The following is a 23774-nucleotide window of genomic DNA, read 5'->3' as shown; positions in this document are numbered from 1 at the left end:
CCATTCTCACCACTCCATTTGCAGCTAACTTTCATCTTCAAACTATCAGTCATACCAGCTACATCATTTCAGTCAGTTTATTTCCATGTGAGTCAAATGGATTAGTTCCACCTACCTTCACCAGCCATCAAACTGGCCTGCCTCATCCAAGTAGATTAGGGAGCACTTCCACGATGCCTTCCACTGACAGTGTTATGTCAAAAGTTACTGCCAGGAAAACAAGCACAGCAAACAGCCAATATTTCCAAATGAGAAAGATACTTACAAGGTAAACATCTTGTCCACAGCTTAAATGACAGCTCAGGGATGAACAGTCTCATTCAGGATGTGTGACAGAGCCCAGAGTCCTGCCACCACCCCAACACAATTCAAAACTATATCTTTCATGAGCAATCCTTGAGACCCTATTCCCATCTCTCCAGAACAGTCTGAAGACCAGCAGATAGACATTCCTATGACAGTAGAGATTGCTTGAGTTTCTTCACACAGTAAAGGGAAACAAATCAAGTACTGAATTTTCTTCATCTCTACGTCTTTAGGTATCTTTACGCCTAACAAAGTGGGGGGGGAGTTCCATTAAAAGATCTGAGGACATAAAATTCTAGACCTCATCACTATAGTGTCTAAGTCAACTTCATGTTCTAGCAGACATAAAGAGACTCAGAGCTTAATATATTAAAATTCATTAACTCAAATAAGAGTACAGCATGAAATAAAATAGAAAAAAATACCTAAGTAACATCTGAAACATTTTTCTCTCATTACCAAAGAACTACAGCTTAAAGGTACAGCAATAATGTGACTAGCCTAGTTAAATTTCCAAAGCAGATGAACAATTACAGTAAGACTTTTTAACCTCCCAACTAACAAAAAAGCATTAGAAAGCAGGAAAAGAATTCGTGCTCACAAAATGTTTAGAATAAAAAAAGGAACAGTTACTTTCGTATGGCACGAAATACAAATCACAGTTTTTGCCTGGATTTTCAGTAGCAACAGTGACTTTGAACATAAACAAAGACAAGATAGCAAAGTAGAACAAATGCATACAAGTAAAAATTATCAAAACAAAACTAAAAAAATTAGCACAATGGCTTTCATCTTAATACAGAAACAGTTTCACCAAATCACATATTTAATCAGATTCTGTTGTTATAATCTAGGTGTGAAACAGGTGGGGATGAGAGAAACTATGACAAGATACCACCAGGTGTACAATGAAGGTTCACACTCACAGTGAATGTTACATAAATACATGATAAGTATTAATGTCAAAGTAAGCTTGCATTACTGTGTGCAGTTCTAGTGATTTAATACCAATGAGTCCAAAGAATAGACCAAGAGGAAAAACAGTGATATGGTGAGAGCTTCATGGTGTGGTGAGAGCTTAGAAGTTACAGATAGGGAAGAGAACTATTTAAACTTAAGGACTGCCTAACCAGTCAGTCTAGGAATGTGCTTGGAGGTTGTCTTTGTTTTGAGCACAAGAGAACAAGACTAGTAGCCTGCTGGAATGCTCCTTGTTCCACACTTTTATAGCAACTTTCGCAAGAAACTGAATGTGGGGAAAAAAAGGTTACATTTAATAATGAAACTTGCGGTGTAAAGTATCATGTACTGCTAATTAAGTGCAACTTTTGCCAGCAAAAATTAGTGATTTCGTCATTTCAACATCTGTCATCACGCCTGGCATCATAAACTTTTCTAGCTGATACTGCATTATCAGGGCTTAGATATGCTCCCCTTTTGCCCTAAGCAGCCAGCTGCTTTCTCCTACGCAAGACAGAGACACACAAAGGAAATAAGAGGATCAAAATATGGTACTTTTCCTTTTATAATCACTTCCATCTAATCATAATTCTATGCAAAATACTACCTATTTTTAATACGGTTAATCAATAGTCTTTTAATGTTATAGATTAAATCATATAGCAATTGTATTTTCAGTCACTGATTACTATTTTTCCCCCCCCCAGAAATTTAATTCTGTGGAAGAGATCATTGAATTCTACAAACATGTTCCCATAAAACTCATTGATGGAAAGGATCAGTCAGGAACTCACAGAGAACAATGCTACCTCACACATCCATTCAAGTCACGCAGATACTTTCTGCCTTAACATCGCAGATTCATTTGTACAGATGTAAATAGAACAGTTATTTAAATGTCTCAAAAATCAGATTAGCCTTTTGAGCAAGGAGCTCCCCATAATATGTAGCATTCTACAGATCTACTCCATTTTTTGATTGTTGCAATCTAACTTTGAGGATACAGGTAAAGTATATGTCAACGTATTAATTCACAGAGAAGTGTTGAAACCAACTCCTGGTATCCTGACAATGACGGACCCATTTGCTTATCTTGCACTCTACCTTCTACCATAAGATGGAAATCAAACTCACTCTTGCTCACCTAAATGTCATGTAAACTGCACTAAGTAGCAAAAGCTAATAAAGCATACCACAGTCATATAAAAAAAATATTCTTGCTTTTAAAAATACACATGAAATGCTATGTGCCAGAGCTCTCACTGTCTAACAATTTCATGTGGTGTGCATATGTTTGCTCAACAACAAGCTGTGCTCAGCCAACACTGAAGTCAGTGTTAGCTGCTGCTCATAGGTATTGGAGCAGATTATAAAGATGGTTAAGTAATAGAATGTACATAATTACAGCAAACACTTACTCTTTAGCTTGTGTAGCAGATACTTGTATTCCATACCTGAGCCTTCAAACACTTACATAAGTAAAACAATTATGTAAACAGTCACTTTGAATTCATACTATGTGCAAATATAGAGATAAAAATCATCAATAGGAACAGTAGATGTGCTTCAAACTCAACAAGAAAACATGCTCCAGTGTGTATCAAAGAACATGAGAATGTGATTTTTTTTTTCCAGCAAAAAAATACCGTGATACTTATTCATACAATCTGAGTTTTGGAAGCCCTAACTAAATTCCATATGTATATGAAAGGCAAACTTCAAGTTTTTTTTCTGCATAGCATCCATAGTCTTCCTTTCTAAGCACACTCAGAAAGTTTGGCTAGGTAATTGGAATATACAAAAAAGTAACATCAGTTACTTTATCCTTAAGAATAGGAACAAGAATAAAAACACTCAAGCCCAAAACCACAACATTCCAACCCCATTTATGACGTAGTAGGTGGCACAAACCAGCTCTAAAAAAATTTAAGTTACTATTTTTTTGAAACATTTTTATTTCTCAATGCTGCATCAAAATGCAAGAGAACATTCACTGTAATTATTTCTCTCAAACTGATGAACCTGTTAAAGGAAATTACTCTGACATAACATTTCCTAATAAGAATAAAATTAACAAAACAGAAGCTGCTAAAAGTAGAGTTTAGCAGAGCTCATAAAAAGAAAAAGAAGCATGACGTAACCTGCTTTAAGAGTTTCATAGCCACAATACAATTTAACTTACAAAAGACTTCCATGTTAAAAAACAAAACAAAAAAAATTTCTAAATTAAGAACCATAAAACCCCCACATCTCAACAATTTAGATAGCAGGTTATGGCAGTGACATACCAAGTTTTGCAGATTTTTACTAAAGTAAACAGTAAACTCGCTTACAGACGAAGACAAGCATTACTAGTATACTTAATCCACCTAGAGTTTTTAAAGCTGAGCAGCAACACCTCTCCCACCCCTCCCCAGTACAACTTTCATAAGCAATGTTTTAATTTCGCCAGTGACAACTCTTAAGAAGCAAATTCAAAACTATTTATTTAGTTGCTTCTACAGAAACAAAATTAATTCAAACAGTAACCTGGACTGAAGGAGTTAAAACAAAGGAGGAATTCTAACCATGTTTGTGGGTTTTTTTATGATAACCATTTCAGTATTTATTGTATATGATATGCCAGAATTTTAAAACGGAAACTATTCTCACCATTGAAAATGCAAAGAGCACTGTTAGGTTTGGCATTGAAGTATATGAAGTGAAAAAAAAACCCTCTAGTGTACCCATCTAAAAAAATATAATTCCATTTGAATACAAAATGAGAACTGTCATTTCCTTATTATTGACAAAACAGGCAAAACGAAGTTTGTTCTGTGGAATAGGTTAGTCTGATACAAATGATACAAAAATTTTCAATGTGTACATGACAAAAAAGATCTGACTTAAAGCACCAACTGTCTGAAAGATTTTAACACTGTATTGCAAAATTATGGGAAAGCAATAAGTGGTTTTGAAAATAAACCTCAGTCAGATGTAGTTTTAAAATATTTACATTTCAATGCAGACATGATAAATACTTTATCAAAACAATGTATAATCTGCTGGAGCATATAAAAAAATATTCCCAGCTTAAACTGTTACAAAAATGCACCAACAGTGAAAAGAATCAGGGACTACCAGTTTTTCAAGAGAAGTCCCAGTTCAAACATAGAACACACATCCAGCATTAGAGTCAGTATTGATTTTCTTATCCCTAAAACTGTAAGAAGTTATTTTAATTATAAGTATGTGCTTCAATATATTTCATTCTATATGATTCTAAAATGATTTAAAATTGACAAGATGAAGAGAAACATCTATAGTACACATCCAGAAACAGTACACTTCAGTGTCATCCATCCCTCTTCTTTACTAAAACTTGAAATTTGGCCCTGATTTAGAAATTTGTTTAAGAAACTGAGCAATGTTCACACTGCACTGAAGTCAGTAGGTACATGTTAGACATAATCTGTAACTAGGCACATGCTTGTATGAATTTGAGGCTTACAAAAAATATATTCTAACAACATCTAAATTCTTAAGAATGATGAAAGATTGCACTGAAAATCTGATTCAACACTGTCAAAATAAAACTGTGCAACGTGGCTTTTCATTTTGAAAAGTCTTCATCTTCAGCAAGTTCCTCTGTAAACAAGCTCACTAACTAGAGTTCTAACCAAATGCTGAGTTCTGTAAATATCCTATCACACACATGGTGGTAGAGGGTTTATGTTTGGCTATTACTATTGCAGAACAGCCTACAGGCCATATAGAGAAGTGCTTCTTGTTCCTATCAACTCAAGCCTGATTGTATCTCTGGCTTGATGGTACAGAAACCTGACTGCTCTGTTCTTTCACATCTACACAATATAGGCTAAGTAAAGACTAAGTACTAAACAAAATTAAACTTATTAGTGCTATCTGACCTAGTGGGGAGTAACTGATTCCACAGATTTTTCATTTACACCCTTGTATCTCCTCTGAAGTCAGCAGAAGTGTTTTTATCCCACTGAAACAGAGCACTTGCATTTAACTTTTACTTTTTATGGATAGTGCTTAGTTTGCCACTAAAACCTATGATATACACTTGCTGTCCACGGAGGACCAAAGGTGCTTTTCAGTATACAAGTGCTCGATCTCTGACACACCATGCTGTAATAAAGCAAACTAAATCCTGTTAAATTTACAAAGATCTCACCATCTAAGACTTTAATCCACAGAGACCTAGCACAAACCAGTTACAGCATAGTATCCTAGGGTAAGTAGAAAGATGTTTGCATAGCAAATATTTTTCAAATTTCTCCCATGGAACAGATGAAATTGACCTCCAATACAAATTTCAAGCACGAGAGTGCAAAGCAGTACTTTGCTAATCCTTGCTATCGGCTTCTCTCTCTCTGTCTCTCTCTCTCTCTAATTCTGCTCTCTTCTTCCACTTTGCTAACAGCAGAGATCTTTCGGCAAAATAAAGCAGTTACTTCAATCCTCCATCCCAAGCACGTTAGTGGCACTCATTAAAAACAAGAGGGGAAACCTCCACTAGTCTCTCACTTGATGGTTTTTTGCTTGAAGAGAAAGAACATCCCAACCCTTGGTTGCCTCTATTAAGTGCCTCTGTCCATGACTTATCCATTCTTCTTGGTCCATATATACTCTTCCACAAAACCAACACTTAAACAGACACCGAAGTGTTTCAGGTGGTGAGGTTTCCACCACCTGGTAGTTGTTTTTATGAGTCTTTTTCAGCTTCATTTTTAGCATACTCTGCTTTTTTGTTTGGTTGCCTGTCTCAACATTCTGAATAGTAAGACGCTTTCGATAACGTTTGACACCAAGACAACTACTTGTCCTTTCTGACAGAACTACTTTCAGGACTTGACCTTTATACTTGTTGATAGTCTTCATGACATTAATTATCTCTGGTGAATCAACATCAGGATGGTTTAGTACCACAACTGGCTGGTTACGACGAGGGCATTTTATCAACTGATTCATTTTCAGAGGGACAAGCCGAAGACGTCTTGCTGTCAACAGGTACGACATGTCAGAACTTGAAGTGGTTTCCAACTGAGTTCTTGTTTTCCTCTTAGGAAGTTCTCTGAAGCTTGCTTGTTTTGCCTTATTTTTGGGACTTAATTGACTTTTTGAATAGGGCTTGCTTGGCTTGCTCACATCACTGCTTTTCTGAAATGGTACACCAGTTTGTTTGCTATTATTTTTAACACTTGCCTCTCGCTTTGGTCTTTGCCTGAGCAATATACTTCGGGACTCAGTATTTGGTTCACTCTGATTAGGCAAACATGGCAAATTATCACGAAGTGTTTCAGAAACACTAACAGGGACTGGGCGAGGCAGAAACATTTCATTGCAATACATAGAAGGAGCCGATGTTTCACCGCTGTTTTCTGTTCCATCTGAGTTTTGACTGCTAGTAGCATTCAGCACTCTCAGCATTGTCCCTTTGGGGATAAATACGGGAGTAGCAACATGGGAATTTTTAGTCACCCTGTTTTTAGATGTTCTTGCAAATGTAAATAGCTGATCTTCACCGTGTTCTTTACTACTAATCACACTGTTTCCACCATGCTCTTGAGACAAAGTTACAGGCTGTTCCACTTCAGGGGCACATACAACTCTCTCACAACTCGCTGAACTTTCTTGAGGCAAAAGCACCTTCTTACGAGAAGCTTGACATCTCAAAGGCAGGGATTTCATATTAGATTCAGACATGAGCTGAGCAATCTTTCTACAGAGCAATGTTGCTGACTTCTTACTGCGTGTTTTGTCAACCCATCTGACATCTTCTGGAACGTTTTCAGCCCCAGAGCTAAGGGAAAATACAGATGAAATAACAGGCCCTTCAGAACTGCCTTTATTTTTCATCTTCTGTAGTTCTAGTGATTCCAGAAGACGACTGTTCTTTTGACTTATGGTTTCAGCTCTCTTTACTTTGCTAAAGCCAAAAGTTATATCCTCAAAAGGTGGAGTTTTAGCGATGTGAAATTTTTTTCCTGCCTCAGAAGATGTAACACATTTTTTATCAAAACCCATACCAGCTAAATGTGCTTCTGTAGAGCTGACTGGCAGACTCTTACATTCTTTGTCATCCCTTTTCACAGGCAATGTATACTTTTCTTTTAGGACTGCAGAATAATTTCTGCTCTCCTGAGCAGCCTCTAATGAAATGTTCTTGGAACCTTTATCTTCAGAAATAGAAGCGTATTTTCGCAGGTGTATATCTTCAGCTTCTTCATAACGGTACAAATCACAATGGAAATTATTTTTTCCATCTACTTCCCACCTTGAGGACTTAAGATCACTTTTTTTTTCAGTACTGTTCATTACCAGAGATGGAGAACAAAGTTTTATAACACCTGAATGGACATCAATACCTTTCACCAAATGAAAGTGTAATTTTGATGCATCTTCTCTCTGTATAGATACAGAGCTACAGGTTGAGAGTTGAGAATCAGAAGAACAAAGACATTCAGAATTCTTGTCATACGTACTATCCAAATTAAGCTGGTTACTAACACTGGAGGATTTGTCTACATTCACTTCCATGGTTAGTAAGTCATTTTGAGATACAGATGACGGTTTTTTTCCTTCTGTAGATCGTTCTATACCTTGACTCTCAAGTTCCTCTTCAGCACAGTTCACAGGTTTGTAAGTTGCTTCTTTCATAGGAATTAGTTTAAGAACCAGCTGTTGTGCTCCATTCACTATTTTAATCTCTACTATCTGAGCTAAACAGTTAGAAGGAACTACAAGTTCAGACGGCGCAATTACTGTTAAAGGCATCCCAGGCTGTAAAGGCTCTGTTTTTGGAGAATAAACCTCAACTTCCACACTTTGATTCTCACATACACTCATTTCAGATGGCTCCAACACTGTTTTATCCCCGACTGACGCTGCATTTACACTACATTCTACATTATGAGATGAACAGACTGTTTTAGTTGCTTTACCTGGAATCTCACAAACCATATTTGAAGACAAATTCGAAAATTCATTCTGAAAAGGAATTTTATTGTATTTCTGCTTTTTACATAAAGTGCTTTGACTCAGCTTCTTTTGCTTGTGTTTTATGAGAGTATTTGATAGCCGTTTTGTGGGTGTTTCATGTACTCTTCTCGTATGTTTCACTATATAGTCATGTCTAACAGCACCATACTCACAGTACTCACACTGATATGGGAAAGTTCCAGTGTGTTTCACCAAATGTCTCTGGAATTCTCCTTTGGTGTAGGATACATAACTACAGTGGGAACAAAGAAACTTAATTTCTTCATGTTGCTCTACATGTTTTTTATACTGTAAAGGATCCTTTGTTGAAAATCTACATTTATCACAGTAGTATTTACCTGGCAGAAAATTTTTTACTTTAAATGTTTTCTGGGGTTTACTTGGGGTTTTCCTTTCATGTTCTTTAAAGTCTGCAGCATTGGCACCCATAGGAACAAAATGGAAAGCTGGTGGTGTAATATGACTACATTTCTTGCAGATGAAATTTTTGTCTTCAGTCCACCCAATCTTCTTATGCTTCTCTATATCTTGCACTGAAATTTTCTGAACACTTCTGCATTTTATACAGCTTATCAGTGACAATTTATTGTTCTCAGCCTCAGTTCCTTGGTAACAGCAGTTTTGGTCATCCTCCCCATTTGATGGATTTGTTTTATCCTCAGAAGATTGCTTTCGGGGTGTAGTTAGGGAATTATTCCTATCATTAACTTGGCCAGGGTACAATCTTGGTAATATTTCCCTCATTTTTTTCAACTGCATTTCAGAAGACGTGACTCTGCACCAGTTTCATCAAACACAGCAGCAACAGATAAAATTTTTTCTTGGTATTAGTCTTATCAATCAATCAATCATTCAGGCTGCCAATCTGCAGAATACATGCTTTAGAAGAAATGATGTTCAAGCAACTGCATCTGTATTATATTCCATGTTCTTAACTTTAGTCAAACAACTTGCAGCACTAAAGAATAAAAAGCAGAAGATTGAGTCAGTTAGGATTCAGGGATCACTGAAATACAAAGAACTAATAAGTGAACTATTAGCAGACTACAGCTGAATTACAGAGTGCAAATCTACTGTTAATATACCACTGATTGCATTCTGCACATACACCATTAACTAAGTAAAAAATACCAAATCAAATAATCCTTTAACATTTGCTCTTATTCAAAAATTTCATAAATAAATAAGTTATCTGCTACGTATCAAAACCTAAAGAGTTCGTGCTACTTCCCCCATGTCAAGAAAAATTTTACATTTAAGAAACGTATTTAGAAACCTAATAAGAAAGATGTTTGGCAACAGAACTGAGCAGCATAGTATGACTTCAGTTCATGTACAGCCCTCGATTCAGGACAAGATATTATGAAACAGTGCAAGTGCCACACATTTGTGAATCCCAGCAGGGAAACAGAACATGGTTGCAATGGTTACTAGAAACACAGAACTATTTGTTTGTTTTTAAATATAAGGATTTTTAAGTTAGCACAGAAATTCCTGACATACAGAGGGAAGTTCTTTTCTAATCAGTGCCAACGTTTCAGATCCAAACAGTCTTGAATGCCAATTCATAAGAAGATATGATTCACATGTTCTCAAAGTAATGAAGTCAAAACAATCTGTGGCTGCAAAATTAATTACTTTCTCTTCTATTAATATCACAGTGTAATCACTTCTATATATGTGGACAAGCATATAAATAATTCACTGCATCCTGATAATACAGAATGTCAATCAAGCAAAATAAACAATGTAACATAAGGCAGAAGGAGAACAGCAATATCACTGTAAACCACCACATGAACATGTGCAGTATATTTGGCCCCACAAGTTCCAGCACTCTGACTGTCTCTTTACTACATTTCACAGGAACAAGATCTCAGCCTTTAAGTTTTTGGCAAGACTATGAGACCACTGTTATTTGGAAAATAAACAACTAAATTAGGCTTTTGAGACATATATAAAATAAAATCCAAAGCTAACACCAACAAATAAAATCTACTCAACATCTTTCTTATTCTAACAGTTAACTACAGACATGGCATTGCACAGACCTGCATTCACAAATAATCTATTTCATGAGGTTAATTCTAGATGCCTTTTCAATACACCCAACAGAAGACTTCTGCTTCTGAAATCCAGTTCCTCATCAAGTCTATCTACAGAGATCAAGACCTGATTTAGACTCCAAAAGCACAATGCTGAGATCACTTAAGTAGCTTCCCATGACAATAATCGTATGTTAACAAAGAAATTACCCTATGGTACTGAAAAGACATTGAGGTACTGGAGCATGCCCAGAGAAGGGCAACAAAGCTAGTGGAGGGTCTGGAGCACAAGTCTTATGAGGAGTGGCTGAGGGAACTGGGGGTGTTTAGCCTGGAGAAAAGGAGGCTCAGGAGAAAAAGTTGGCTTGGCAGTGCTGGGTTAATGGTTGGACTCTTGGAGGTCTGTTCCAGCCTAAATGTTTCTGTGATCCCCCCAATGGCTTGACAGAAGCCAGCATCTCATCCAAACACCTTTACCCACATTTTATGTGCTCTCAGCCCAGAGAGCAACTGTATGCTGGGCTGCAACAAAAGCAGCGTGGCCAGCAGGTTGAGGGAGGTGATTATGCCCCCCTACTCTGCTCTTGTGAGACCCTACCTGGAGTACTGTCTAGATGTGGGACCCTCAACACAAGAAAGATGTGGGCCTTTTAGTGGCTCTCCTCTGGAATCGTTCCAAGTTGATCACAGGGCAGGAACACCTCTCCTATGAAGGCAGGCTGAGAGAGCTGGAGAAGAGAAGGCTTTGGGGAGTCCTTATAGTCCCTTCCAGTACTTAAAGCAGGCTCTCAAGAAGGCTGGAGAGGGACTTTTCACAAGGGTATGTAGTGACAGGACAAGGGGGAATGGCCTCAAGCTGAAGGAGGGTGGATTTAGGTCAGATATTAAGAAGAAAATCTTTACTGTGACAGGTTGCCACAGAAGTTGTGGACGCCCTATCCCTCGAGGTGTTTGAGGCCATATTGGATGGAGCCCTGAGTAACCTGGTCTAGTGGAAGGTGCCCCAACCCACGGCAGGGGGGTTGGAACTAAATGATCTTTAATGTCCCTTCCAACCCAAACCATCCAGTGATTCTATATTTGTGTGCTCCATCTGCCAATATCCCTAACTGCTGCCCTAAAGATGGGGCTCTGCAAAGAGTAAGTATACTGAATGCAACCTCAAATAACTGTAAAAATAAGATAGAAAACTGGTTAGGGACAACATAATGAGCTTTTCACTCTTTAGAAGATGAACGGCTGCACACTAAAACTCCTTAGTAGGTAGTTCTAGGACTGTAGTAACCTCATCTCAGTGCACGGCAGACAGCTGTGAAAATATTTGTGAAAAATGTGAAAAAGTCAATGGCAGCCTTGCAGGAAGGAGGAAAGTATACAACTGATGTATCATGATCTGGAGATTTTTTTTTTTAAGCAATTCTCATCTGGGTGACATTATGCCCTCTATTATTCTGATTCTAAAAAGGAAAGAAAAAGCAAACGTGTGCAGTAGTTCATATGGAACATTCTTCCTCTGCTACTACCACTTTTTAGACTTAAGATGAACCCATTGACAGACAAGTGTGATGGTAGGCCTGTGTTCAGGAGATCCACTGTTTTGCTTCAAGAGAAAGATGGTAAGAGATCTTGATAAGCTCAATATCCAGACCAAAGATGCTTTGCACATTTCTATAAGCTTTAAGAAAGAACTAAAATTGCATTTGAAAGGAAAGGATGACGTTTAGTCAGTACTTGCCTTTTTTTTTGCTGTTAATAGCTATCCATTGACACTGAAACTGCCTTCCATATGAATTGACCAAAAAGCTACATATAGAGCATTTTATGCCACCAACATGCTTAACCACAAAAAAAGTATTATAAATCCAGAGAATTTTCTTATATTTTTTTAACATTGTAAACTTCATCTTAAGGGACAACATGAAAAATTATCGACATGCTTTAAAGGGCAGGGAAGTACAAGAAACACAGTCCAGCGTTTTAAGAACACCTTACTTTAACAGACAGATCTGGGCTGCTCAGTCCAAGAAGACACTAGAAAAATTTAATAGAGGTAGTTCAAAGAATAGGCTAGTAATCCTACTAAACTTTCCTAATTCAAACAGCTTTACGTAGGAAAGTGAAAACAACTAGGTTTGTCAGGGTTCAACCCCAAAACCAAGCTTTTATTCAGACCTGTGACAAATACCATGTTGCTAGAATCCAGGCTTCAAGTGCTGGTGTGTGATTGTCTTCCATATGTGCAGTGGGTTGATCCTAGCCAGCAGACAAGCAGCCACACAACCGCTTGCTGGTGTTCCTCCTGAGTAGGAAGAAGAGTGAAGTAGAGAAAAAGCACAAGAAAGTTTATGGGTCAGGACAAAGGCAGCTGAATAGAAGGAAAGAGGCAGGGAAGTGACATAAGGGAAATCACTCACCACCTTCCACAAGCAGACAAATGCCCAGCCAGTCTCCGAGCGGCAGCCACATTGGAAGGCAACCCCCCTCTCCCCTTCTTCTTCTTTTACTTCCAGTTTTCCTGGCTAAGCATGACATTATGTGACATGGCCTATCCCCCTGACCAGTTCTAATCAGCTGTCTCAGCTGTGTGCCCTCTCAATCTATTGCCCACCCCATGCCTATTCACTGCAGCAAAGGCAGAGAGAGGGGGAAAAGAAAACCTCGATATTATGCAAACACTGTTCAGAAATGACCAAGACATTGTTGTGTTATCAACACTGTTTTAGCCAGAGGTCCAAAACACATCACTGTACAGGCTGCTTTTTAACTCCATCCCAGCCAGATCTAGTACAAGGTGAAAAAGAAGCGAATAATGAGTTGATGCCAAAGTAATATCTCTGCTGTCTTTCTAGCTAGTAATTCACCATGTACCCTGAACAGTTAATAAGAAAAGTTTTGAAACAAACAGGTCCAATTTATCATTGTTTTAAATAAAACAAGCCCAAAATGAGATTGTAATTTCATGTTTATATTTAAAAAAAAATAAATTTGTTTTTTCTGGTTACTTCAAAAAACTGAGATCATCAATGTACAAAGCAAGGAGAACATTACATACATTAACTCCATATCACTGGGGGAGGGCAGGGGAGGGAGTAATTCCCCTTAAGACTTGTTTTCATGTTTAAAGGGCTGGCAGAAACACATTTCAGAAAATTTAAAGATAGATACTTGATTCTTCATGTGCAGTGCACACAGACCAATCCAAAGACATCATTAAAGGAAGACCTGAAAGTCTACAAGGAGTGAATGGCAAACATAGGAACAGGATGGATGAAGAATGGAGTAAGAGACACTAAGAGTGTTAAAATCAGTTCCAGTCATTATCTTTACAGTAATGGATTCAGAAAAAAAATGTAAAAATATTCAGAAATACAATAAGGTACTCGAATTAGGAAAAATGAAAACAAAATTCTAGAGGCCCTAGTTTGTTTTTTTTTAAAAAAAGGAAAAAAAATAAGTAAAAATGTAGAGGTACATGGAAAAAGGACAGCAGAAGAAAGATAAACCAAACTTCCTCATTCACTCCTTCTACCAAACACATGAAATTCAGTGCCATTAAAGAGTCAGGCATTCAATGAAAAGAAGTATTCCCACCTTTCACACAACGCTAGCATATCTTGAACTGTGCTGCTCAACACACAGAGATTAACAGATCCACAGGAGTCAAAAGGTATTCCAAACTGTGGATATCACATGTATGTAATGGTTCAAAAGATCCATTAAAACAAAGGAAAATAGGATGAAACATCCTGTGCAGTCTGACTGTGCCAAATTCATCCCGTAGAAGGGTTTTTCCTCTGCAGAAGATTACAAACTACCGATGTGGACCCTGTCAGACAGGAAATTTCTATTTACTTCAAATACATTAATACTTTGTTCATCATTTCAAAGAAAAACATTTATATTGCAGGGGTTTAGTTCCCTTTAGCTCAAACTATGTGCTGCTATCAATGAAAAGGGTGGGATGAACAACATTTATGCTATGTGATCAAGCAAACGAGCCCTTACTTCAGCAAAGCACACACCTCTCACATACTAAATTCACAGGCTGCAGCCAACAACCAAGGTGTCCTTTGGTAGTGAAAAGCCCATATAAGTCATGCCTAGGAAAAAGAAGTTTAAGCAAAACTGGAAGACATGTATGCATGCATCTAGTGTGCATGATTGTATCATGAGGATGCAGTGTGTAAAATTTGAGTCCCTGGGAAAAATTTAAATCTCTGTGCTTGCTTAAAACTACCTTCTCTATATTTTGCAATTATATATGCATACACACCATATACTGATCGTTTAACATCAACTGACTATCTCTCTTAAGCAGAGTTAACTGTTCTACTGACCCAACTACAAAGCTGCCAATTATCAGTCACTAATTTTAGGCCTAATGACTGGGAGAGATACAAAGTGTTTCACTCAAGTATTGCATATTGTATTAATTAATATAATTAATTTTGTGTTAAAACAAACTATTCAAATACACCACATAAATTTCGTCTACAATTATTCCTTCTTAAAAAGACATTTTGTTTCACAGTAACAGCTAATCACACAGTCATAACAGTTTTTGTTTTGTATCTGAAATTCACGTCAAGATTTTCAATCAAAATTAATGAAGAATGACAATGCAGAGAATTAAGAAGAGCAAAGACCATGCATCAAGTTTTTAGAGCTCATTTTTATTATAAAATATACAGTTCTTTCACTCTACAGAAAAAAATCAATTACATTTAAAATGTTTACTACTTATAAAGTCATGCAAAACATTGATTAAAACACTATTTTTCAAAACGTAAGTGAAAAAATGTCCAATCTACTGAGGTTTATTGGCATTGTACGAAGGCAAGTACATGTATGTACTATGCAGTATTCTACTGAAATGGAGGTCTGCTTCCCTGTGGCTCTAGGACCTAGGCCTAGCTTTATTCATATCTGAAAGCTACACACTTCTATTATATCATTCAACTGCTTGGTGGTCTTCCCGCAATAAGCTTAACAAGGCATTCCCAAATAACTACCGTATCAAAAGCAATAGTCTAGAGTGCTCAGAGATGTTTATACAGTTGTTTATCATTACATCTATGACCAACTTTTTAAATCTATGCTGCTCATTTCATCATTTCACACAATTAACGACCATTTTAAGAATCTTTCTGTATATCCAGAGCATACTGACTAGTATGTAGCACTGCTTTTCTCTAAGCTCTAAGGCCTGTAAGCAATACAGCAAGGAAGTATGGCACTGAAGAAAATGGGAGTGGAAGGGCAAGAGTGTCATTAAAAGCACATATCTCTCCGTGCCCAGTTCTCAAAGCACTCATGTAGATGTTAAAACTAATTTCTATAGATTTCATTCCTGCTAAGATTAGCCACATCCTATCTGCACGGGCAAGAAAAGGGCCTTGACTGCAACCACCTACTGCAGTAACAATGCACAACAGACTGCTAGAAAAATCCTGTAAAACACCATTGGTTTTCCTAATCATAAAACAGACTTTTTTAATTAAATGTACATTGTAGGACACCTTGGCTACATCTATGATAACATTGGATCATCTATTTAAAAGAAAAGGTAATTCAGACCTATAAAATGTTTAAGTGTCCAATGTAATACTTCTCAATGATAGATTCTCTTGCAACAAAACTCAATGTGGGATTTAATTAAGCGACTCTTACGCCCAAATATTCAAAAGAACCTCATTTGCACACAAAACAGAGGATGTTCTATTTTGCTCAGGAATACAATTACTAACCCGAGAGCTCCTTTTCTTCGGGAAGATGACCAAGACGACAAACCTGGACAACAGCCTTAGTCCAGACGAGTCCAAAGCGGCCTGATGGCGTCCACGAGACAAAAAAACCACCAAAAAAAAAAAGAATAAAAAAATCTCCTTGTCTTGGGCATCCAGCCCACCCACGCATCAGTGCTGCCGCCTCTCCAGAGGCCTCCCTTTCTCCTTCCCTCGCTCGCTCGCTGCCCGTGTCCCGAGGCCGAGCCGGGCGATGCGGTGCGGGCGGTGCGGCCCCTCCGCGGGTCGCGCAAACCTCCGCCCGCAGCGCCCCCGCAGCGCCGCCGCCGGCCCGCAGGGGGCAGCACCGCCGGCACCGCGCTGCGAGCCGGCAGGGCGGCGGCGGCGGGAGCCGCGGGCCCGGGGCAAGGGCGCCTTACCTGGCTCGGGAGAGGGCGAGGAGAGAAAAGAAAGCGCTGCTACCCTCAGGGCAGACCCCGCCAGCCGCCGCCGCTCCCCTCGTCTCCGGCCACACGCGAGCGGCGCAGCGCCGCCCCGCGTCCTGCGCGGGTGCCGCCCCGCCCTGCGGCTCTTACCCCGGGAGGGCGGGCGCGCTGGTGAGCCCCCCGCCACCGCCCCGGCCCCGCGCGGCCCCCGCCCACCGCCGCGGCGGAACTGACCTCACGGCCGCGCCCCGCCCGCCGCCGGGGCACCGCCGGGTAGAGCTCTACTGAGAACCGCGGAGCTCTATCGAGAACCGAGCGGGGAGCTCCGCCGAGAACCAGGGAGGGCGGCCGCGCCCGCCCTGGGCACCCGCACCCGAGAGGGACCCGGCACCGCCGCGCGGGAAGAGGCCGGGGAAAAGAGGCTGAGGAAAGGCCCTGGCCGTCCCTCCACATTCTGATATGCAACGTGCCAAAGGATACGCTGCTGTTCCCGATAATGGATCTACATCCCTGCCGGTTCCGCTGTGTTTCATCACTGTATGGTGTGGGCGCGTGTTTCATGGGAATTGCTCAATTAAGTCCTACAGTAACATGGTAGTTGCACGTTTTCGGATGCGTCCTGAAAAATCCAGATTTCTTTTTAAATAAACTACTCTTATCGATATTTGAAAGGAGCTAAAATTATTTAAACTGACAGCATGTTGCCCTCTAAAAGTGCATTTAATGTCACTACACTATGTTACTTAAGTTACATATTCCTTTGTACGTAACCTCCACTTAAAAAGGAAACTAGCTAACACGGGGCCCAAAGTCTTTCCAGATGAGGTCTTAGAAATGGAGCTCTTCAGTACATGACTTCAAAGTTAAACTCCATTTTGCTGATTGTTATGTTAGCATGGATTCTGTGTGATAAGAGGAACCAGTAAGGTACATTTTGCAATCAGTTCTCTACTGCAATGATTTGAAAGAGTGCTTGGTCTTGTCTAGACATGAGCACACCTCTTCAGGGATCTCAGATTTTGGGAGAGGCTTTTCAGGTCACAAAAAAAGAAAAGGGAAAGCTAACCTTATCAGAGAGGGAAGTCTGGGGAAAAAGAATCCTCTCAACTATGAATTTTTTAGTTCCAAAATGTGATGTTGCCCTCAGAGTATGTTACATCTTTTGATTAGCAGTGTAAGAAAACACTCTTAATGGAGGAGTTTGGAACACTGTAGTTTACTGAACATTTTTTAACATGTGAAGATGGTCTTCTGGCTGATATAGCCTGTTGGGATTTCTTGAAGGCTTTTGACAAAGACTGTCAAAGCAACTAAGCAGTAATGGCATAAGACCAAATATCTTGGCAAGAATAGCTGGTTAAAGATGGAACACGAGGAGCAGAAATGAATGTGTGATCCTCGTAGCATAGATACAATGGGTGCGCTGCTATATCAGTCTCTGCTTGGACCTGCTCAACGTACAAGTGACTTGGAAAAGGAGCTGGGCACTCAAGTGACAGCCTTCTGATGGTACCAAGCTACTCAAGGATTTAAGGACAGAAGCCCACTAAAGATCTGCAGAAGGACATGCAACTGAACAACTAGGAATTAAAATGGTGGTTAGATTTTTTGATAGCTAAAAGTGATGCACAGTGAGGAAAAACATCATAACTTCAAATATAAAATTATGAACTCTAAGCTGACTAATACTGTGCAGGAGCAAATTCTTGGACTTACAAAAAGTTTCTGTGAAAATCTCACCTCGGTGCTTAATAGAGTTCATAAAATCAAGCTGTATGCTGAGATTTGAAAAAGAACAGAGAACAAAGCAGCCTTATGCTGCTGTGTAAATTCATGATTTACACATCTTGAAAGCTCTTTGGGTTTCTAAGTTCCCTCAGCTCAGGAAAGATAGAATAGTAGTGGAAAAGGTTCAATGAAAGGTAAAAAGGATGATCAAAGGTACTTTGCTCTCAACTTTCACATAAGGAACAATTAAGTAAGCTTCTGTCTGGAAAAAAAAGATGACTATTGATATAACAAAGGGCTAAAAATCATGAGTGTACATTGTAATGCGAGCAGTTACAGCTGGGAATTGTGTATGTGGATCTCATGAAAGCCATCAGGGACAATTTGTACTTACTGACTAGTGACAGCTATTCTGCAAAGGTGATTATGTAGTGTTATGAAAATTTACTTCCCTAACTATTGTATGAATCAGTCGTCATAATATGAAAGTGTATTCACTTTGTCACTATGAATTAATTCACAGTATACAGTGCAACAGAATGAGATAGTGGAATTTTAGTGGAGTCTTTGGTATTGTTCATACTCAAGTAAAACAAGCTAAAGGACAGCCCAGCGCTGGAAATAAGGGCTTTGCTTCTTGGAAGCATAGAACTGCTCATGAAGGATGAAGGACACCCATAGACAACCCAGATAAAGCCAGCATCCTAGCCCTTCTACTATGTCTTTGAAACCCTTCCACTGTTATCTGGCAAAACTGACCGCAGGAACATCTGGATCAATAGACAAGCAGCAAGAATGCTGCAGAAATATGGTTGCTTGGCAAAGTTTTGCTATGATTAGAAATCAATCTTGTGGGTCTTAGTAATTAGTCAAATCATGTTGTAGCTGAGTGGTTGAAGTTTATAAGAACCCTGTGTAAAACCACTCAAGGGGACCCAGTTTGGCTGGGATACCTCAAGCACATGAATAAATATTTGCACTTGTAATTCTATACTCTGTTTCCTGGCCTCTCTTGGTCAGCACCAACTGATGCAGTTTTCTTAATACACTTAGCAGTTCCGATTTTTTTCAGCAGATCTGTTTTTTTCAAAACCAGAAAAATTAGAAGCATTCCTAAAATACAAGATTATGATCTTTAACACAAATAATAATTGAGAAATAGTTCGCTCTTTTTTTTTATCTCATCTATCTGTATCTGAAAAGATTCAGTCTGTGATAAATATACTTCATATCAGTAAAATGGAATCGGTTATCTGATACTCAACACTGATTAAGCACTTTTACCTCTCTTTCTTAGATATACATAGCTAGCTTGCTCTGAGGTTAGAACTGCAATTGCCTGTAAAAAATGCAAATGTATTATTCAGTGTTTAAATAAGGCCAGACTAAACAGTGTCATACAGAAGAGGCTTTATTCTGGAAAGCTTGAGAGACAATTTATATCTTTCTCAGTGTTTTTCAGCTACGTAAATTGAGTCCCTCCTCTGCATTTTCTAAGCTTGCATTCAAACCTACTCCATTTCTTTTCCCTGTCACAGGAAGGCTCTCTTCCCAAGGACGAGTCAGACCCAATCAGATCACAGTGCCTCTTTCTCACTCAGGCTCCAGCCCTGAACCTACTTAGAACACCAGACGAGGAATAATTTCTTCTGCAGTTTCCACCTTGTCAGTCTTCTTTGGTTTGCCATTTGTAAGTCGTCTTTGGTGACCTCCAAATTCCCAGCTCTTGCCCAGTCCTTTGTTCCTTCTCATTTTGTCCTGTGACTCACCCCCCCCCCCCCCCCCAAAGTGCTAGTTAGGCATTTGTGAGCATCCCTGCTGAGGGCCCTAAAGGGAGGATTATCACTTAGTCATGCTAAGGGTTGTTACCCAAGTAGGAACCACTGATAGTAATGCTACTAATTGGCAAACAGAACATCCAAGCAAGTAGCCTCTTTTACTTCCTGCATCCTTTGCAGCATTGCTGTGCCATGAAGCTGGTCCTGTCACATGCCATAGAGCACCCTCATACCAGGACTTCACCATGACTCCTCTGCTGCCACCGCTTGTCCTGCTGCCAGCCTGCATTTCTTTCTACCCTCTAACAAGATTATCTGACATGAAAAGTTGATTGTTGCTTGTGGATCCGTGAGAAAACCACAGGTAGAAAGAATCACAGAATCACACAATGGGCAAAACTGGGAGGGACAACAGTGGGTCATCTGGTCCAATCTCCCTGCTCAAGTAGGGTCATCCTAGAGCACATTGCACAGAACTGTATCCAGATGGTTCTTGAATATGTCAAATGAGGGAGACTCAACAACCTCTCTGGGCAATCACAGTCACCTGCACAGTAAAGAAGTTCTTCCTCATATTCAGGTGGAACTTGCTATGCCTCAGTTTCTGCCTGTTACCTCTTGTCCTATTGCTTGGCACCACTGAGGAGGGCCTGGCTCTGTCCTCTTGACACCTTCCCTTCAGACACTGATAGACATTGATGAGGTCTTCTCTCATTCACCTCCTTTTGGGGCTGAACAATCCCAGCTCCTTCAGCTTTGAATCTCAACTGCAAAACTATGAAATAGCTCTGTTTGGAGAAGGTTCATGACGAAAGAGAATTAAGAGGATGAGTAAGTGAACTACAAGATAAATCACATGATCTAGGTGCTTCTCTTTGAACAGTTTTGCTTTGCGTGTTACTATAATCACAAGTCTGCCCTCCCCCCCTCAAAAAAAAGTAAAAAGGCAATGTGCTGGAAAACCTAAAAAAAAACCCAAACAACAACAACAACAACAACAACAAAAACAAAAAAAAAAAACTCAGCAGTGATAACCCAAGCTGAAAATGAAGAACGGCACTTTTTTGGAGACAAACAGAATTTTTCTCTTGGCTATTGCAGTAGCTGCACTACCTTCACATAACAGCTTCTCCTATCCCTTTTCAGGACACTATCATAAAACTGTAGTCATATGGATATGTTTTTTCACTCTATAGGCTGCAATAATGCAATAGCACAATCTGTTGAACTCAGGGAATGCACTTTGTAGATCTGAACTGTGTTGGGTGGAACATTTTGGCTGGGTGAAAATATACTACTTTGTAAGCATTCAGAGCACTAAGAAAAGAGAAATGCAATCTTCGTTTTCCAAAATGTGCAAGCGCAAACTGCACACAATGACAGTAGTCAGGATCTAACGCAGCAGCAGCAGAAGTTTCAATTCTGAGTTTCCCAGCCCCGCATATTGCAGGGTTGGACACTGAAACTGAAAGAACTAGCTTAGTTGTTGCTTTGTGTTTCTGCAGATGATATTAACGCTGTATGATATGCTGCCTCTTCAAGTGGCCAAGCAAAGTGCACGCATCATATGAGCATTCTGGAGGTTTCCTTAGATACAGGTTGCTGCTAATTACCAGATCTCTCCTGCTAATTTGTTTGATTGGCAGGGCTTTAGGACCCCTAAGAAGAGTCCAGAGGGTAATTTTGCATCACGATGTTCGTTTCTGCCTCCGTGTTTTGGAGAGCGCTGCCGCGGCCCCGAGCGCCCAACTCGCGGTGCTCTGCTGCGCTCTGGCGGCCGCCCGCCCGCAGCGCTGCGACACCGCAAACGCGCCCGTGGGCCAGTCTGGCTCCTCTTCGGTTTAAGGAAATTGACACTTCGAGTCTTGAGGAGAAAAAAAAATACAAGTCTCTCGCGGTTTTCTCTCCTCTTTTGCCCCGACATTTCTAATATTCCCACCTACTTCCCCATTTGTCGGCGACCTCACCGCCTCACAGATAATGTCTCTTCTCCACCCCAAAGCGCACACAAAGCCTCGCCCCTCTGTTCTGAGCTAGGTGGCAGTGCCACATGCTGCCTCTCGCCAAGCAAAACACATTTTGATGGGCTGCTAGCAAGCGACGCAGTACGGCTGCGAGGGATTAATTTAGTTGCTCTTCTGGCAAGTAAACTTGTTTTAGATTCTTACAGGCAACACTCTCACTTAGCACTCAGCTCATTTGTCAATTTTTTTATTTGGAAAATAGATTTAAGCATAAGGGTGAAGGTTGTGGGCTGTGTGATCACATAAGCCTTGATCCTTTGGGAAATCAGGTTAACAGCTGAAAGTCAGAGCGAAGAAGAGAGAAGCCAGTGGAGAGTGTGGTCAGGGCAGAAACCGGAACAAGGTTCTGAGCTACCGGAGACTGGAACTTCTGCAACAGCTTCTCAATCATTATTTGGGGTGAGCAATCATTAATTTGGGGAGTGACTTGGGCACATTTTTGAGGGGCAGCACACAAGGATTACCTGCAAGAAAGAGACCAAAGGTGAGCTAGAGACCCTTCTAGCACTGTATTTCCTGCTGGTGGCTGAGCCGAGAAAAGCCCCCGGGAGAAGGGCCCGGGAACTGCGACTGTCAGCCAGCACATCTCCACTGGCAGCACCCAGGAAGGAAGACAGCGGGCAGTGGCAAGGAAGACAGCGGGCAGTGGCAAGGATTCCAGTGCACACTACAGCTTCCTAAAAGAGAATTGGGAGGAAATATGAAGTGATTGAAAGCAAAAATCGGTAGTAGATCAACTAGATTAAAAGCATATGCAGTTATAAATCCCCAGTTCCCTCTCACCCCTTATTTTTGTGGCTTGTAGCTATTCCTTCAAAAACATTTGAAACCACCTAAGGATAGAATAACAATCCTAGTCAAGCAGTAAAAAGTGTTCATGGTGAAGATGTGTCCTGTAAACCAATACAGTAGGAGAAATCTGAAATAGTCTTGTATTTTACACAGTAATTAGAAATAATGGCCCATCTTCGCGAACGAAGATTTGGGGAAAGGTCTTTTTACCTTTCCAGCCTGCGCAATGGATTTTTTAGGTGAGACACAGCCTGCGCTGAACTGAGCCCACCCTTTAATCCTAAGGTTCACCTGCCGGGGCCAAGAAAGCTTGGACAGTGGCAGTGAGGTCCTCAGGACGTAGGTTTGTTTAGAGTGTCCTTCTCATAGATGGATGGCCTCACAGGGCTAACGACCTCCATCAGGCCAGGAGACCGGGGACTCGAACCCGTGGTCACAGCAGTGAAAGTCCTGCACGCTAACCACTAGGCCACCAGGGGTCTCAGTAATTAGAAAACCGCTTAGCTAAATACCATTAACATATCTTACTCTTCAGGCCTTTCATATACAGTCTGCAGGTGCTCTAGAACACAAATTAGATAGTGTATTTTAAGTTGTATGAATACTCTGCTTGATATCTGTTTCACTTATAAATATATATACATGCAGTAACACAGTCCATTACTACTGTATGGTGTTATAATTTGTCAAAAACAAATCTTGCAGTAATACTGTTCTGACTCTTCACAAACACCCAGTGTTCTCCTAGGAACCACTACCATCGACACTGGCTCCTCAGGCTTAATTCCTCTATTTCAGATTCTCTAGAGGAGGGTTCATACAAGGAAAGACAACCTATCTAGGAGAAATAGGAGAGCTTTAGGACACAGTGATGAACAAACATGGTGGCAAAATCAGTGTGGGTCTTCTCATATCTGTATCTGTGTTGGCTGCTGTGTGATACCAAAATTATGTATCTTTTTCT

The 23774-nt window shown here is 40.0% G+C and overlaps 2 protein-coding genes across 3 annotated transcripts in view; one reads left to right on the top strand and one right to left on the bottom strand.

Annotated features, from left to right (window-relative positions):
- The window catches only part of CLNK (cytokine dependent hematopoietic cell linker), a 28241-nt gene extending 25108 nt beyond the window's left edge, over nucleotides 1-3133 (top strand). The window contains exon 15 of the mRNA XM_027686538.1: nucleotides 1974-3133. Coding sequence (XP_027542339.1) covers nucleotides 1974-2117 — 144 coding nt within the window. The 3' untranslated portion in view covers nucleotides 2118-3133. The remainder of the gene's footprint in view (nucleotides 1-1973) is intronic.
- Nucleotides 3134-5416: 2283 nt separating this feature from the next.
- Nucleotides 5417-16649, bottom strand: ZNF518B (zinc finger protein 518B). Of its 2 annotated transcripts, XM_027686536.1 has the most exons (3): nucleotides 16483-16649; nucleotides 16067-16147; nucleotides 5417-9232 (listed from the first exon to the last, which is right to left on the bottom strand). In XM_027686536.1, exon 3 carries the CDS (start codon nucleotides 9031-9033, stop codon nucleotides 5788-5790), a length of 3246 nt encoding a protein of 1081 aa, XP_027542337.1. In that variant the 5' UTR covers nucleotides 9034-9232; nucleotides 16067-16147; nucleotides 16483-16649; the 3' UTR covers nucleotides 5417-5787. The 2 variants fall into 2 exon arrangements, with proteins under 2 accessions (XP_027542337.1, XP_027542338.1); XM_027686537.1 differs by lacking the exon at nucleotides 16067-16147.
- Between the last annotated feature and the right edge of the window lie 7125 nt (nucleotides 16650-23774).

This window comes from Neopelma chrysocephalum, unplaced genomic scaffold (genome assembly GCF_003984885.1).
Source record: "Neopelma chrysocephalum unplaced genomic scaffold, ASM398488v2 Primary Assembly neopelma1_71, whole genome shotgun sequence".
In the NCBI taxonomy this organism is placed as follows: domain Eukaryota; kingdom Metazoa; phylum Chordata; class Aves; order Passeriformes; family Pipridae; genus Neopelma; species Neopelma chrysocephalum.
Note: the sequence above shows the minus strand (reverse complement) of the source record. Positions and strands in the feature narration are given on the sequence as shown.